This window comes from Lissotriton vulgaris, chromosome 3_1 (assembly GCF_964263255.1).
Source record: "Lissotriton vulgaris chromosome 3_1, aLisVul1.2, whole genome shotgun sequence".
Classification (NCBI taxonomy): Eukaryota; Metazoa; Chordata; class Amphibia; order Caudata; family Salamandridae; genus Lissotriton; species Lissotriton vulgaris.
In genome coordinates, this window is record NC_141689.1 from 291,724,653 (window position 1) to 291,743,240 (window position 18,588).

The 18,588-nt window shown below is 41.6% G+C and overlaps 1 protein-coding gene across 2 annotated transcripts in view; it reads left to right on the forward strand.

The window, feature by feature from the left end:
* The window catches only part of MALT1 (MALT1 paracaspase), a 619,135-nt gene that overhangs the window by 149,917 nt on the left and 450,630 nt on the right, over window positions 1–18,588 (forward strand). For both annotated transcript variants that reach the window (XM_086960480.1, XM_086960479.1), the window contains exon 3: window positions 15,661–15,782. In XM_086960480.1, coding sequence (XP_086816606.1) covers window positions 15,661–15,782 — 122 coding nt within the window. The remainder of the gene's footprint in view (window positions 1–15,660; window positions 15,783–18,588) is intronic.

The window sequence follows — 18,588 nt, forward strand, 5'->3', positions numbered from 1 at the left end:
TGTACTACTTACAATCCTGACTACATTGCATTGCATTGCATTGCAGAGACAACAGTCCCGTCCATTGCCTATAAAAAAAGCATTTAATACTGGCTGAGCTCGTTTTTAATTGCTTGAGGGTGCAATGCTCGGAAATGACAGGCGTATAATTGTACAACAAACATATTTAAAGGAAATACAATAAAAATACATTATTAAATTACCATCCCCGGGGAACGCCCAGTATGAAATAGGACACATGGTATCAGCGTGGCGAGTATCTCTTGTTATGGCATGAGATCACTGTCTGGGGTGGAAGGAAAGTCGAAAAAAAAAGGTAAAATAAAAGTAGTGTGATTAGATTGGTCATAAAGAGCATTTCACGAAAATTGCTTTGTTTGATTGATTTTTAATTATGAATCGAAAGTTTTATCACTATTTTCTCCCTATAAAAAAAATCACAAAAATGTCCAATAAATACGACCAGATAAATAGGGCTGATTCACCACAGGTGTGCTACATTTATATTGCATGCAGGCAGAACATAGGGAGTCACAGGTAGGTTTTGCTACACTTAGACATTGACCTTGGAGGCATGCCCTCGGTGCACAAGTGAAGGGGTGGAGCTGGAACACATGCTGTGGAAGTGTCCTAAACTGGGGGATTATTGGGATTAAGTGGGAGTTTTTTATTATATTGAATGCAATCACTGAGCGACACTTAAATTTTGACATGGCAACATGTATACTGCATTAGTTCCTTCATACTTCCAACACAAAGGTGACAAGTACATTCGTGGATATGGGGTTACTGCTAGCAAAAAGGGAAATAACAATGCACTGGAAATCAAAGGAGGGTCCCCATAGCAGGAGATGGAAGGCTGAGCTGCATAAATGGGCTAGTATCGAGAGTGTTATTCGATTTCAGCAGGAACGACGTTTGAATAATGAGAAAGCACTGGATTCCGCAAAAGCATGGAAGACGCTGGTACAATCTTTGTCTGACCACCAATCAGAAGAGGGGTAGGTGGAGGACTTTATGTTCAGGGAAGCACCCTTCTATGTACATTGTGGGAAACCTTGTATTACAGTTGAATCACAAAATGCGCTTTAAATCTTGTGCTTAATGTAATACACACCGGTGGAGAGGGAGGGGGATGGGCCTTGGTTGGGGTTTAGGGGTAGTATTAGTAAATTGTTTGAGATTTGCAGTATTGAGAGGTATCATATGGTTATACATGGACCGCCTGGCCTTTACTGTATTGAGCCTGAATGTTTTATTTGATTGTTTGTGAACGATGTGCTGGGGAGGAATATTTAGCTTGGTGGGCTAAGACTGTAGGCGGTACAGTATTTTGTACTTTGTTGATACACAACTAATAAAATGTTTTTCAAAAAATAGACATTGACCTTAGAAGGTAAGTAGGACAAAGATTAGGTACATTTAAAATGCAAACTACATTAAAAATAATTTGCATTCAAACATGTTTCATATTTTTTTATTTAATTTATTTAATAATTAAAGTAAAGATGAAGTAGAAAGTGAAAGGTACTGGAAAATGGAATCACTCTGTTTGTGTGCATTTGTATAAATGTGTTGAAGCTTTAGGAGTTCAGAAATGTATCCAAAATAAAAGTGCCTTAGGCTTCTACCTCCTTACAAATACAAAGTGATTGTGTGAGATAATCCCCAAAATGAAAGTGTGTATGCCACAAAAGAGATACAGATTTTTTTTTTAAATAAGAAGGGGATTTTTTTGTTGAAAAATCCATTACAAGAGAAAATATATCTATTTAAATCTATATCTTCTATCTATATATATAAAAACAAAAGTATGTCTGTTTGTCCTTTATGCATTACTACACCATTCATCCGATCGCCATAAAACTTTGGGAAGTTGTTGAGTACACTCCCGCAAAGGTTTTTGGCAAAAAAAAAAAAGCGAAAAATTTGTTAAATATCGGCCCCCAGGGCCCTCATAATCTTTCCAATACTGAACGTTCGCAGTTTACGGTGCGACTCGCTTTTGCAATGACCATCAACAAAGCACAAGGACAATCGCTGCAAGTGTGTGGACTAGATTTGGAGAATCCGTGCTTCTCACATGGACAGTTGTATGTGGCCAGCTCACGCGGCGGAAAACCTTCTGATTTATTCGTGTACTCACCAGACTGAAAAACAAAAAATACTGTGTATCCACAAGCACTTGAATAAATAAACAGAATTAAAAGAACACTTTAAAATGTTTTCCATATTAAAATGAATACGTTGCAATAAAAATGACACAATGTAAATTGAATGTTATCATAACAAGTTTCCTTAAAGTTCCTTTCTTCTGAGATCGTAGCAAAGCGCGACGGGTAAGCTAGTGTGTATATATTCACTGAAAAAACCATAGGTTTGACACCAGTTATAGTTAGCTGGAAATTTTACTGACATAAAACCATTGAAATTCCCACGTTATAGTTAGTTGGACTCACTGTAACTTGCGCGCCTGCAATGCACTGCTGATGACGTCACATATTACATCACTAATGACATGGTCAGTGACATCACTCATGACATCACTGTTTGACCCCAGAAAAACTACAAAAAATATATAAAATTGTTCAGAAAAGCCAAAAAAATAAAAAATGTTCAAAAAAACAATAAAAAAATATAAAACAACAAAGAATAAAAAAAAGTTCTTTTCAGAACTACCTCCAATTTATATAAAAATGCTACATGTTTAAAAAACTGTCTTTCTTTTTTTTCTCCAGGGTACGCGTACCGGTATGTGTACCGGTACGTGTACCGGGGCGCGCACCCCCTCAAAAAAAGAAAAAAAAATGAGTGTGTGTGTGGTGTCTGGGTTTTCCCCATGGTACGCCCCCCGGTACGCTCCCCGGTGCGCGTACCAGGCGCACCCCCCCCCGCGCGCAAATCGAAAAGAAAATTTATTTAATTTTTTTTTGGCCCCTCGGGCCCTTTTATGGCCCCCACATCAAACCTAGGGGGTCGGGGGGGGGGTCTGCTCTGCCCCCTTATGGTCTTTTCCCCCTTTGTTTTTGGCACCTCTTGTGTCTCGATCATACGGAGACACAAGATGACGGCCGCTCCGGACTGTTTGGAATGTTTACAGACCCCCGAGAGCCAATCAGCTTTCCGCGCGCGAACTCGCGTACCGGGGCGCGCTTATAGATATATATATTTTTTGAACCTAAATTACTCATAATCCACTGGAGCACATATCTTGAGACATAGCAAAGGCACATCGGGCTACCAGTCCCTACAATTTTGCCAAGTTTGGTGGAAATCCATTCAGCCATTCGGGCTAAAAGTGAGTCCAACCGCCCTATGGAAATTAACATGGGGAAAACTCGTTTTGGGACCCCCCTATCTCGGCCCCCGCTTGACGAATCCCCCCAACATTTTCAGGGAAGGAGCGGAGCGGGCCATCTTCTTTGAGAAATTCGCGAAGATTCGTCCACCGGCGCCAAAGTTATTCCCAATAGAATGTTGCGGATTTCCTATGGAAAGTAGATCCCAACTATAACTACCTACCGGCGACCGCCAGTAGGATATATATATATCTATATCAGCCTCTGTCTCCTCGCGCACTCGTTCTCCCACGAGCACGCCTGTGGACACGGACCAAACTTTCTTGGATGCTGTTAATCGTTATTCAGCTGTCGCCATAACGTTTCGGCACACAGCCTTGATCACATGACAGCGCAACAACATTCACAGTGATTATTTAAAGTGCACAGTGCTGCTTCATGATTGGAAAATCTTTTTTCATGAAAATAGGAGAGACTCTCAGGCATTTCATCAAAGGTAATTAAAACATGATATAAATATGCGTGCTCAATTTTATACTCGTGTATATTCATGTTAAAATTCATTTTTATATTTACAGTTATGTGGAAATAACAGGTTGAATCCCCATACTGTTTTGGCATCAAAGACAATTAAAAAAATAATATATATATCTATCTCTCTCCACAGTCAAATATCCCTTCGGTGTTCCAGTGCCCTTGGGATGTGGTGCGCTATGCCTGTGGGACATGCTGGACAATTAAACGAAACGAAAAACAAAGGTCCAATAAAGCACGCTCTCAAGTTGCAAACTCCAATAGAATGTATTTGTGTCTGTGGGGGGCGCTAACTGGTGCACGACCAAGATGGCCGCACGCAAGTGAGGCTCTGGCTGCCTGGCAGCATGATCCTACAGTAATCCTGTCACTGCCTCTAATACTGTTCTCGGACCCTGGAAACTGCCCCTGTACCCACCAGCTACCTCTGGAGCCTTTTGTCAGGGCGGACGAATCTCCCTGTGGACACCAGGGCTGGCAGAATGGCAGAGCAAGGTGAACGCCATCTCACGCCTAGAACTCTGCCCGTCTGTGCGAGGCACTCTAGGACCGTGGAGCCCACATGGTTGGCAGGCCCCCGGCGGCTGGTGCGCTCGGAAGAAAGTGAGAGGCTGTTGCCCTGCCGGGCCTTTTAGAGCTCTTCTGACCTGGGGACATGGGACAGAAACCCTCTGTGAGTGGAAAAGCTCAGAGTGCGGCGAGTGTGAGTGGCTCACGATACACCTGGCGGAGGCCTGAGTGCTGAACACCTGCCGAGCGGACTCCAATCCCCGGCTCTGAAGATCCTGTACTAGACGCTGTGAGAGGTTCACACTGGGTGCTGGCGGCCTTTGGAGATCGTGCGGAGCCTGCTGTGCTTGCCATAAGGAACACAGCCCTGATTTCCGTAGATCCCCCCCTCCCCACTGCATATTGTTCCGCCGTACTGCGCCTCAGAGGTAACGGGGCCAACCTACTTTACTTGTTGCAGAGAGGCATGCTTGCCAGTATCCCATTGCTGTGAGGCCTAATACAGCAAAGTGTATTGACCATCCAACTGCTGTGGGGACGCCCCACGCTATACCTGTGACGCGGAGCTGAACGTGTGCTGTAATTCTATCCTCATCAGTCTTACCTGCATAGATTACTTATTGATTTCCAAAGATCTGGTGTGGCTTGCTGAAGAGACCTGTTTTATATACTTTAGTATATATTTATATGTGTATGTACTTTGTGGGCTCTGGACTGGTCTGTTTTTTTTCTGTTCAACTGCCTCTGTTTAACTGTCTTGATAGAAAACGACCAGTAGAGGTCGGTAAAATACCAGAATTACTTTAGCATTCTCTAGATTCCAGTTCGTAGAAATTGTCTTCCACAAGCACCCGTAGACGATAATATTTTTTTCCAATCTTGTATTTTCAGGGATATGATCATTAAAGGCCCCAATTCTGTATTAAAAACATAGCTTTGGACTAAACCATTTCCCGCTGAAAGGAAATATTTCTCTCCATGTGCTCCCATACCTGACCGGTCACGCAGCTTGTTGCTTACTTTCCCTCCATATTAACCCCTTCCATGCTGGGCCGTTTCCGCCGCTGTGCGGTAAACAAAAGAACAGGGCGGGCCCGTGACGAACCCCAGCCGTAATCAGCACACGAGCGCCGCAGAGCGTGACGGCTGGGGTTCGTCACCAGCATGGAAGGGGTTAAAGAACAGTAGATGTTTCAGCACCCAGGATAATGTCCTGCATAGCTAAATACATAAGGTCCCAAAGGCGAGAACAATTTCACTACAAATGCTTGTTAAGACTAATGCGGAGTCTGAACGCTCAGAGGCCCAAGCAGCTACCATGGTGAAATTGATAAGGACCTCCAGAAAATTCCTCAGTTTTGGAAAGACACTATGTCCAATTGAGATGTAAACAATGTTTATTTAAGCACTTCAGGAAGGACAACCAACCCCTGGCATGTATCCCATGAAGTGAGGTTCTGGGATTCCCATCCTCTACTTGGCGCACACTCAGTACATTAATCAAAACATAACATAGCTCCCTTTCTGAAACAGAATTAAAATAAAATAAAAATTCTCGAAACAAAAAAACTTGATTCGATAGAATGCCAAGCAGTCATGATAAAATCTGTGTAGGTTATATGTTACATAAATATTCAAAGTTACACTTGAGATGATAGATACAATCATGTACTTACATAGTCTTTATGCTAATAAGGTTTTCTCCTCATACAAGTACTATCATCATTTTTGTCTTCAGCAAATTGATTGTCACCGTCCTTTACCTTGCAAGCATCAACACTAGACTTCAGATTTTTTCCAACCAAATACGATGTTCCAAAGCATCACAAATAGTTACTTTTTTCATATTCCATTTCCTGCCATCATCCAAACATACAGAGTTGCCCTTCACCAACTTTATTTCTTTAGGATTTCACCACTTAGACCATTTTTAGAACCCACATGCACTCTCCCCCAATCACCCCTTTAGAAGATACAGCCATTTTTAGGTCTCGCAAAGGGCAGCGCATGCGTGGGGTCTCCGAGGCATCATGTGATCAATATGTTAGGTGAAACTCCGCCCATTGCCAGGAAATGTCTCCTGCCACTTGCCATTGGTTAACTCTGGAATTGCTCTTGTTATGTCACTTACTGTTGGCTGTTGATCCGACAGGTCACTTCCGTTTTTGCAGGAAGCAGCACTGACCAACTACAGTTTCCCTACGCTGTGATAGTATATATTTTATTTTGGGAACTACTTCTGTTTAGGTCCGGCATCACATACACACATGCATACATAATCAGCGCGGCGCCCTTTCACTAGCGCCGTGCTTTTAATGGTTTCATTGTTTCCTCCACCCTGCCCCCCCTCTTTTCTCCGTTCTCACTCCCTCCTCTCCCAAGCTCCCGCAGTCATAAATGTTTTCACTATCAGCTGTCCAGGGGCGCGTGCCACATTTCCGGTTCAGCATGGCAGTATAATGCTTGTATTTCCCCAGCCTTCTGTTCCGTTGCCTTTCGTGTTTCTCTAGCCTTGTTTTTGTGTGTGGATGGCAGAATCATTGATGATTTCTAAATTACCTTTGAGGATGTTTTTGATGGTATTTCTTCTTAGTTAGGCCACTTTGTTAGTGGATTACAGATTTTTTCAATCCTCACATTTAAGGTCTTCTGTTTTTGAGCTGTGAGTTTTAGGAAACTCCATCATACGTTGGATGGTGGCTTTGAGGTAGAATGGTGGGCTAGATTTGATACCCGACCTGCGCTTAAAGCAGGTGTCAATGCAGCCCAGGGTATTCCCTTTTTTAGCCATAATCATTTATTCTAGTGAGCAAGATTTTGTGACGAACGGTGTAAAATGTTGCTGATGGGTCCAAGAGAAAGAATGCTGCCATTCTCTCTTTAGCCACTGTAGTTTCTAGTTTGTCCCAAGTGGAGATTGTGGTAGATTCAGTGCCTTTTCTCATCCAGTAACTTTTTTTTAGTTGTTGCATGGGAAGGAGTTTTTCTCCAGATGTTTTGGGACCTGGGAGAAGGATGACGTTTCTATCGGTTGTTTTTGGGAACTCATTTATGTTGTTCAATGTTGGGATTGCTGCTGATGTTGATAGAATAGTCTTGGGATGGGCAAGCGTATAAGTGTTTCCTGGCTAGACCACTCGATCTCGCCAGCTCATAGGACTCTGTGGGGAACAGAATCCTTGAAGGTCTAAATGGGTGTGTTTCAATTGAGCTCCCTTTGTGAGAGTTGTTGAAACTATGCCTTTTCTTTTGCTTAATAAGTATCATTCTAGTGCTTTAGCTTTAGACATCAAATGATTGGCTGTTTGGTTGCAGAAACTCTGATACTGACGAGTTATTTCTTTTTGACTTTTTATTAATTCATGATAGAATCTTGTGTAGCTCCTTTGAGGGATGTGGCTCTTGTAATTTTGAGTAGTAAGTCTTCTTTGCTTTGATGTATGATTTGTGCATCCTGTAGCTTCTTAGTTGTAGGTTTCGTTTCCAGTAGGCTGTTGTGTTTGTACTATCATCGTGGAAGGATACACATTTGTGCATTTATCTTTATTTATATAATTATTTATACATAGCTTTTTGTGTTTTCTTTTTTTGCTTGTCTTGATGTTATCGACGGCGTTCTTCGTTGAAGGCAGTGTTTATCGAGTAACATAACTTTTTTGAGTTTATCTGGTCCATCCATATGCTTTACGTAAAGTCACATTTATTTTAATAACCCATTTATAAACCAGTCGGGACAACATGAAAGTAATAAACCTTTGAAATTATTTCTAATGGAGCTGACCTTTAGGAAGACACATGACCATGTGAGTATGTTGTCACTTGTTACAGAGATTGGTTACAGATTGTGTAAGAATACAATGGAAAATCAAGATTAGGAAATGGTTACTTCTTCGGATAGGAGCAATTTCTGTGATGTTCAATAGCTTTGGATTGCAGAGGACAGCACCCCTTCTGTTTGTCTAGTTAGGTGAATCAGTCATAGATGATATAGAAGAGATTGAGGGTGGTTAGTCCAGATGTGATTGTATTCTGTTGTGGTATTTTGGTTTATCTAGGCAGTGGTTTAGGCCTCAAAGGACACAAGTTAGTTTTTTTTTTTTTTTTAGAAAAGTCCAATAGGGTGTCTTGAAAGGCACCTGAGAATTGTCTGTTTTTGATTGTGATTTGTATACATGCGCATGATAGAATTAGAATAGGGTCCAATCTTGTCTGCAAAGATTTGCAACCCGATATTCATATATCTTCCATTTTGGTGATGTCTTTGTCTTTCTTGAACATCAGTGTCCACAGCATCACTCGGGGGCACCACAACATCACTATGCGCTACCACAGCATCACTGAACGCCACAGCATCACTCGTCGCCACCACAACATCACTCCGCGCCACCACAGCATCAATCTGTGCAACCATTCAACAACAACTGGTCCGAATATGTTCTCTCAATGTTTCAAGCTTTATTACAAATGCCTCAAAGATTTTAATATTTCACTTCTGTTCTTGGATTTTTGTCACAATAAAATACACTGAACATAATCTTCACAAAAGTCATTTACAAAAGTTTAAGCTATTGCCATTATAAATTGCAATAACTTTTATTTAAGTATTAATTATTTAAAAAAATTAAAAGCCATTGTTATTTGTAATATCAATACATCTAAGTCATGTCAATACAACACATATTGCATTACAAATGCTATAGGTGTCACATTTGCGAAAGCTATAACTATTGGCATTAAAAATTATAAAGCTATTAATTTAGCTATTTTCAAAACCAACACATAAATAAAAACTTTGTCATTTACAATATCAATAGCTCAAACTTTCCTAATACGAGACCTATTGCATTGCAAATGCGTTTTTAATGTTATCATTGTGCCTTTTTGCTCATAACTCCTTTTGATAACTAAACACTTTTTTTCTAGTTTTGTCCTGTCAACCTCTGAGTGACTTATCCTGTTCATCCACACAGGAGTCATCTTAGTACATGCCATTCTGTCCTTATGTAGATTAAATGCTGTTTTGCCCATGACAGGTTGTGGTATGTTTCTGTAACTACACAACATGTTATTGACCTGCTCTTTTACAATCAAATCATTTTCCACTGCCAGTGGCACACACTTCTTCACGATCCGATTGAAGCACTCTATGTGAGCATTTTCTTAGGGGTAATGGACAGCAGTTTTGTAATTCTTTATCCCTTCCTTTTCTAAGAATTGCTAGAATTCCTCCACAAAGAACTGCAGTCTGTTACCAGACACAACCCACTCTGGACTCCCTTCTCTTTTGAAAATTGATGATTGGTTTATGATCCATACGCAATTAAAATGTATTTCCCTATACATAAGATATTGCACCACCCACCAACACACCTATGCCTGCTTCTCGATCACGGAATACACACTTTTAGCTCCCTTAAGTGCCCACAATGCAAATGCAACTACTCTCTCTTCGTTAATTTTGTTCCTGCATTAATACAGCTCCAAGACTATGCACACTAGAATCTACCACAATTTATTATTTTTTTGTCCTGGGTGTAACTTGATTTCAAGACAATAGCTTTGATAATGTATTGTTTGATAGGTTTAAAATGCTTACTGACATTCATTTGACCATTCATACTGCACTCTCTTTTTCAACAGTAATCGCAACTCGTGCACCTTGTCTGCAAAGTTTTCCCACCAATGTAGAATAGTATTTGTCGCCTGGTGGAGGTGTATTTTCAATGGCCTCCACTTATTTTTGGTTTTATTCCTACCCTTGACAATGTGTGTCCTAGATACTCCACCTCAGATACTCCAGAGTAGCATTTTTCAGTGCCAACTGTCAATCTCGCACTTCCCAATTTTTGCAAAACCATTTTTCAGAATGCAATCTTGTTTCATGGTAGAACCCCAACGGATGAAAAATACTTGTCATCTCTTATCCTCATGAGCATTTCAATAATGTGTGAAAGGATAGTTGTCAACCCAGATGCATTCATTAAGGTCAATCAAATCCACACACATTTGTATCTTCTTGATGGGTTTACAAGCCAAAACAATCAGACTAAGCTATTCCTGATGATTTTATAGGCTCAACCACACCATCATTGCACAGTCGATTAAGTTCCTCCTTCAATTGATCACGTAAAGCCAAAGGAACATTCTCACTTTATGTACTTGAGGGTACCATCTTATTTTAAGTATAATGTGGAGTTGAAACTTTTCCAAGCACCCTAATAATTCAGAAAGTAAGTATTTGTTACTCCACTTAGCTCTTTCAGCTTCTTCTAGGAGCAGGATTGATCAGGATGATCAGAATTCAATAATATGCCCAAGGCCTTTTGTTTCTTCCACCCCAATAATGCTTTTACTTTCTCCACCTCATGCACCTCTCCTACTACTGACCTGTTTTTATATTCTATCATCCCTCACATATATCCTACCAGAGGTCGATTCACTCCGTATAACCCTAGGGCTCTATGTCAGTGGGAAACAATTAGCAACTTCCCAATCTTCCTCACATGATTTTGGCTATTATGGGGTACAGCGAACACGAATCAGCCCATATTTCTTCTTGTTGACTTTTATGGTACACTTCAAAGGATGATACTCTTCTTTCGCTTCACACTTAATATTCCAATCACAACCAAAATCTCAATGTTATCATCACCAGTGAAAACCACATCCACTTGATACTATTCAGGAACATCTTTCACCACATTGATGTCTTGTCTGCTTCTGTTTCGCCCATCAAACTTACATACTCTGAAAAAACGACCTAAATTCTTACATTTGAAGCACCTTGCTTTAGTGGTAAGACATGTATCTAACTCTGCTGTATGTTTTGTACTTCCACTTCTATAGCACACACATTTCTGCTTCACCGGTTGGGTTTTGGAAACGACTTTGGATCTCTTTGGAATGTTATGCACGACATGTACATCATTAGTATTATTTTTGTCTCTTTGATGGCCTTCATTGAGTTCTTTTACATTTCTAGTATTTTCCATTCTCCATGCTGTATTTATGGTTCTGTCTAGGGAAGTATTTTTAATTCCAACAATTTCTCCTGAATGTTTACATTGCTTGTTCTATTAATTAATTGGTCCTTTGTGATTTCCACATGTACATCCTTAAATTTGCATGTTACAGCCAAGGTCCTGAGAATTGAAACATACTGCTCCATAACTTTCCCCAGGAAATTGAGTACGAGAAATAAATGTTTCCCTGTCTACTACTATGCTCAGTTTCCTGCCAAAATGTTCTTCCAGGGCGATTATGGCGTCTACTCCCCTTTGTGTCACTGTCTGGGAGAAATACACAAAACCCAACAGAGCCATTCGCATTCATGCGAACCAGGACACTAGCAGAAACCACAAGTGTTCAGGACACAAAAATGCCAACTTTCTAAAAGAGTACTATACATATGGGCAACCCAATATCCCTTTGTTGGCTTGGGTATCTATGATCAGGAAAGCTGTCAACAAGGGTGTAATTTAGAGTACAATTATAGTACTTAAATTACTTGAGGATGTTCTAGGGTAACATCTTAACTCAATTGGTTAGTCTTATCTCTTGGACTGTAACTAATTGAGTTAAGATGTCACCCTTGGACACCCCCAAATAATGTAATATATAGTTATTATTAATAATAATAAACAAATTTGTAAAGCACATGGTTACACTAGCTAGTGTGTTCCCCCTCTGCGGCAAAAGAGAGGACCCTGAGTGGAGCGGAAAAGAGATAACAGAAGAAGAGTTAGACCTGAAGGCTCAAAGACGGAAAAAGCCAGGTCTTGAGTTTTTTTTCGAAAGATTGTCTCAGAGGACTCCAGTCGGAGACCAAGGGGAAGTTGATGCCGATGTTTGGTTGCCAGAAAGCAGAAGGAACGGCCACCCATTCTTACTCTTCTGCTGGCTGGAACACTGACCTGCCCCATTCCACTTGACCTCCGCTTGCGGGTCATAATGTATGGGGTGAGTAGGTCATGCAGATAGGTGGGCCCTTTCCTCTGTAGGATGCGGTGGCCGACACACAGGGCTTTAAAGAGAATTTGTTCCCTCACCGGAAGCCAGTATAGGGAGGCTAGGGCCTGGATAGAAAAAGCTCTCCTGGGTAGCATTAAAATGAGACGAGCTGCTGCATTCTGAATGCATTGGAGTCTTCGCATACATTTGCTACTTGCCCTCCGATAGAGAGCGTTCCTGTAGTCCAAGCGTGACGTCACCAAAGCATGGACCATACTTTTCCTAGCTGTAACAGGAAGTACATCAAGGGTCTTCCGAAGTCCTCTCATTACCCCTAAACATTTCCCCGCCACCAGCCTGGTGTGGCCCTCGAATGGTAGTTTAGTATCTAGCCACATCCCTAGGTTCTTAACCCACATCCCTAGGTTCTTAACCTGTTCGCAGGGGCGTGGGGTTGGTCCCAGTGTCTGAGGCCATCAAGATGAGGACCAAATCGATGGGGCTTTGCCTATCACTAACACTTCTGTTTTGTTGCCGAAGTTTCAAACAGTTATTTGCAATCCACGACACCAGTTCTTGTAGGCGTCGAGAAATTGATGGCTGTCACATCGTGAGCTTGTGTTAAGGACACCAACAGTTGTGTGTCATCCGCTTATGACACACCACTGATGCCAAATGTTTCAATAATCTCTGCCAAAGGGGTGATGTAGAGATTAAAGAGGGTGGGTCTGAGTATAGAGCCCTGCGGGACCCCTTGGGCCAGCTTAATACTCCTGGAACAGCGAGGTCGCTAAGGTACCTGAAAACTACAATTGTGTAAGAAGGACCTCCGCCATTCCAGGGCTCGTACTGCCAAACCTCCTTTCCTGATGCACTGCAGCAGGGTGAGGTGGGCTACAGTGTTGAAAGCAGCACCGAGGTCCAAAAGAACTAAGGCTACCGTCTGCCCCTCATCTACGTGTTTGCCGATGTTTTCTGTAGATAGGAGCAGTGCTGATTCAGTAGAATAGGTAGCACGAAAGCCTGATTGTGTATGATTGAGTAAGCTAGGTTTATTAATATGAGCTGTCAGTTGAGTATTGATCACCTTTTCTGCTATTTTAGCAAAATACGTCAGAAGAGATTGGACGCAAATTCTCCAACTGATTCATACTAACATTCAGCTTCTTTTTTAGGGGAGGATGATCACCTCCTTCCACCTTTTTGGAACTGTCCCTGGTGCAAAAGAGTTCAAGGAGGTGTCTGATGTAAGGCTCTAATACCTCTAGGCTCCCTCTTAACACCGTAGGAGTGGTGGTGTCTCTAGGTGAGCCCGACTTGATGCTTAAGGCTGGATCAGTGAGATTGTCAAATGATGGGGCAACAAATTCACACAAGATATTCCGCCTCTGCTAAGTCCGATGTTCCATCACTACTCGTTCACCCATTACATGCTACCTCTGAGAAGGTGGAGTAGATATTTTCTACCTTCTCCGCAAAGAAGTCTGCCACCTGATTGCAGGACTCCACAAAACTGTGCTCCTTGCTAGTGACGAGAGCTCTTTGAAAATAGTGAAGAGTTCCTTCGAGGAGTTCTCAGCTGTCTCGATCTTGTCACTATAGTAAGTGGCCCTAGCTTTCCTAATAAGGGAGTGATAGTGTTTGAGGCGAAGTTTGTATTCAGTTCTCCTATGAGCTGCGAACTCCGTTCTCCAAGCTCTTTCAAGATGCTTACAGGTGGATTTTTTAAATATCTCCCAGGCGCCCTCAATGACCATGGAGCATGGTGGCCCACCCTGTTGGAGGGCCAGATTTGAAGTTTGCTGGCGAAAACCTAGCCCACCTTCTGTGCGCTTCCCCAGAGCCGGACAGTTTGGGTATATATGTCTGTGCAACAAGGTGCTGAAGGGGACCACATAGTGATCAGTCCAGGGGACTGTGGTCGGGGTTCAGTTTCTAAGACCCCCCAATTTGCAAAAATTAGGTCCAACAGATGGCCTAGTTGGTGAGTAGGGAGTCCCTATTGTACAGTCATCTGGAGGGCACCCAGTTCCTGACAGATCTCTGGCACTCTGGTGTTTGTCATATCCTCAAAATGAAGATTCAGGTTCCCCAACAACAACATTTTCTCATAACGCAGGGCGGGTTGCATTATCTGCTCAATAAGGCTGGATGCAAACCAGGTGGAGGGCCCAGGGGGCCTATAAATTAGAAACCCTTTTATAATGAAATTGACAGATACCATTATAGAAAAAAAGCCTGCTTCGCTATCCTCAATGTAGGAGGACTCTAAAGTGCACTGAATAGTTAGCTTATGAATAATGGCAATCCTTCCTTTCCTGTTAGCCATCTTATCCACTCTGCTAATTCCATAATTATGCGGAAGGGCTTCTAGGATTTCTGGTGCAGAATCCTCATTTAGCCACGTCTCAGTTAGAAATAACACATCTGGCTGGGTGTCTAACAGATACTCATGAATTTCCTGTTTGTTTCCTTGGTGATCTACAGTTAATCAAGGCAAAACCTAACTTTTGGCAGGTCCCTCTCAGATCCAAGTTAATCTCTGTAGTAAAAGGGCAATGACTGCATTTATAACGCTGATTCTCTAAGTTATGCTAAGCTTCCCCCAAATCCATGATGCAGGGGCATAGTGCGTGTAGCTGTTTGGCGTTATAGATACGGGCTGAACCAGTCCCGCCTGGTGCTCTGGCCCCAGGCCCTGACTGGCTGCGGAAGGGCGCAGACAGGCTTGCCTTTGGCACGCGTTGCTGCGTGTCCGCTACTACTCTAAACTCTACTCTAAACTACTTCCCTGTTGGCAACTTTCTAAAAGTGTAATTTTCAGAATTCTGACAGAAAATCCAACTCTACCATTAAAGAGGATTTTAAAGGACAATTAATTTGAGTCTAAACATTACATCTCTACTCGGTCTCCGTTCAAAGATAGCACTTATTAAATATAATAAGGTAACTCTGTGTTAATTACTGGGAGAGATAGGCCTTACAGTAGTGAAAAACAACTTTAGGAGTTTTTCAGTACCAGGACATGTAAACCTTAAACCCACATGTCCTACATTTTAAGTACAAGGCACCGTACCCTAGACTTAGAGTTTAGGGACTACCTTACAGGTGACATAAGTATTAAAAAGGAAGGTTTAAGCCTTGCGAGAAGATTTATTTTGCCAGGTTGAAATGCCAGTTCAAAACTGCACTACACACTGCAGTGGAAATCCTGAAAACCACCAGGACCCAGCACATCTCTACTCACTTGTCATGTGTATGATTAGAAAAATAACTTTGAATTCACAGATGATTTATGCACTTTGATATCTAAACAAAACATAATAACAGGTAGTTTAATTGCTCCCCATGTCTTTTTCTTCTTTAGGAATAAGAATTGTTGTGCAACCGGAATCCATGGCAGTCTTACCTGGTCAGATGGTTAAGCTATGCTGCCAAGCAGTTGGACACCCATATGTACAATATCAGTGGTTCAAAGTGAAAAATGAGGTATTCCTTTAGAAATAAGTTTAAATCTGTATGTTCTAAAGTGCATGAAAGAGAGAGACTTGTGGTTAAATACATAGTTTAATGAAAATAACTAGATCTGTTTATTTATTGGGCATTTCATTTACAATTTTTTTTAATTGTTGAATTGTATCTTTAAAAGAAGAGTAAAAGGAGAGACTTTCAGAAGATATTGTATCTCCGCGGGAGGGGCGTGGGTAGTGGGGGGGGGGGGTTGGACATCCAACATGTACCAGAGTGGAGCCATATTTTCACAATAATCATTGACTGTGTAAATGATTTTAATTTGGATTGTTTCTGTGTGAATTTATCTGACTATATAGCACAATTCTGGCCCTCATGGAACCGTGTCAGAAATGGCATTTGAACTTCTGATGCATATCTTTATCAAGGAATTTTAGAACTCCAAAATCGCAAATAGATGGGCAAACATGTATATTCGTTGAGTAGGCAAACCAATTCCATATTTTTGATTCAGTAAAAACCCACAGTATATAATCAAAAAAGAGTTTGTATTATATCCCCCTTCTCCTTCAAAACTTTATCGAAATTAAAATTCTATTTCTACGTGAGACGTTCTAGGACGTGAATGATAATTCTTTTAAATAGTAGAGCATCCCTAGAATCGTCACGTTGTACTGTTAATTTTCTTAATTTGCTTCTCTTGTACTTCATTTTCTGTGTTGTCCAGAGTGCTTTGAGGCAATTTATCAACATTATTTGGTATGCTGATTTCACTTCCAACAAGGTCTTACCTTTTGTCAAGACATTTCAGTATACTTTCGAGTGAATGTTTACTAGCCATGCTAGTAAACATATAAAATAAAACTTCAACTGTAAAACTTCAACAGTAGCTTTGAAATTATGCAGCTCAATTGGGGGTAGTTAGAAGTAGCAGCTGCTACTCCGGTGTGTCTTTTTGTACTCCTACACAAAAACTCCGTCACATCTATGATCTAGCTACTGCTTTTTTAGGTCTCGACCTGCCAATGTGCTTGCGCATTGCTGGCAAGACATATAGAGGGCCACCAGCAAATCCTACCTAGAGGTTTTGGAGTGCGGATTCTGCCCAATGCATGTGAGGCATTCAAGCGCGAAGCTTCGCCAGCACGCGCTCGGCCTCCCTTCTCACTCGCACCCCATTTGCTCGTTTCCTCCCACTCGCTCGCTCCCCTGCCCCCCGCCATGCATCACTTCATGCTCCCCCTCTTACTTTTGTTATCGCTCACACCCCATATGGCCATTCTCTCCCACCCTTCAGATTTCAAAGGAACGCCTCTCCCCTGCTCCCCCGCCCCCCCGCCACACAATGCCGAGAGCTTGTTGTTTTTGACACACAGCAGTGGCAACGTTCCTGTATGACAAGCAGATGTCTATTTCCCTAGCCGACGTGTGGCTTTCTTTAATATTTGTGTATTTTTGTCTCTGTCCGAAATGTAAATACATTTTAAAGTACCTTGCAGACATGCTCCGTTGTCTACTAAAATAAAAATGCTCTGGTTTTGTAGATTTCTCAAAAGATATTTCAAAGGTTTCTCGAACATTTGCCTCGCCCGTTGACGAGTACTTTCCGTTGCTGCTTTCTCCTCCCTTCAAGATGTTATTAGTGTTTAATAGAGGTCTTTGCAACAACCACAAACGCCTATGTAGGAGATGTGTGTCATTTACCGTCCCCGTGCCTGTCCTCCTGTGTTAGATATGTATTTCCATAAAACGTTCTTCCAGGTTTGAGTACATGTGTTTTTCCCCCATGGTAACACTTCATATTGTGCTTCCGCACCACATTCCTCGTTTTCTCAGTTTTAAAAAAATACTCATTTGATTTAAAACGTTTACTTACAACGGCCTCTTCTAGTCTGTGGGTTGATGTTTAATTTAAGTGCATAAAACCGGGCTCTTTTGCAGCCTTATTTGAAGTACTACTGCCAGTTATGTAACATGAAGCCTCTATCCATTTGATTTGTATAGCGCTTACGGGAAAGCAGCATTGAAGCGCTCCACTAAGTTATGTTGGTGCTTGCAAGTACTAGCCAATGGCATGTAAGAACTACATGACAATAGTCGTCATTTAAGTGGTACCACATTTAATATTTGCAATATTAGGAGCAAATGTAATATTCTTATTAATATATGGGTATTAGTGTAAATATTGGAAAGAGCGTCTTCAGTGACCGCACCCTCCCATTGTTGATTTTAATCACCCCCATACTTCGGTCATTGTTTGCAATCACCCCCACCCTCCCGTCATTTTTAATTTCCCCCCACCCTCCCATCGTTGTTGGCTGACCTCTCGCAACCACCATGTCATAAGAAAAAAATCGGCGAAGCTTGGCAATGCGTTTATTAATTTCTTTATTCGTATACCTGTTTTGGTTAGACAATTAACATGTTCGGAAGTTCTTCCACAAAAACTATCTTCACATAATAATTTCACAAGAACATAATCAAGAACATATAAATAATTATGTAAGTATCCAAGACGATCGAATGTGCTATGTTTACCTACCCCACTTCAAAAGCACAACACAATCACAGGATTGTTGTAGATGTCGGAGAGCTAACTTCATCCCAATAGCTGCAGCACGAGCCGAGCCTCGAAAGCATCGCTATGTAACACACTGTTAAAATGAATAGTTTATTAAAATGTATAATTCCTAAACATAGGCTTACATTCAATGGACCGCACTTCCTGAATGCCCCAGCCTTGATTTGAGGGCACAACCCGCTCAATACGCCCGCCCTGCCCTTGCTCTGCTCCTGAGGACAGTGCATCATGACAGATCTGTTG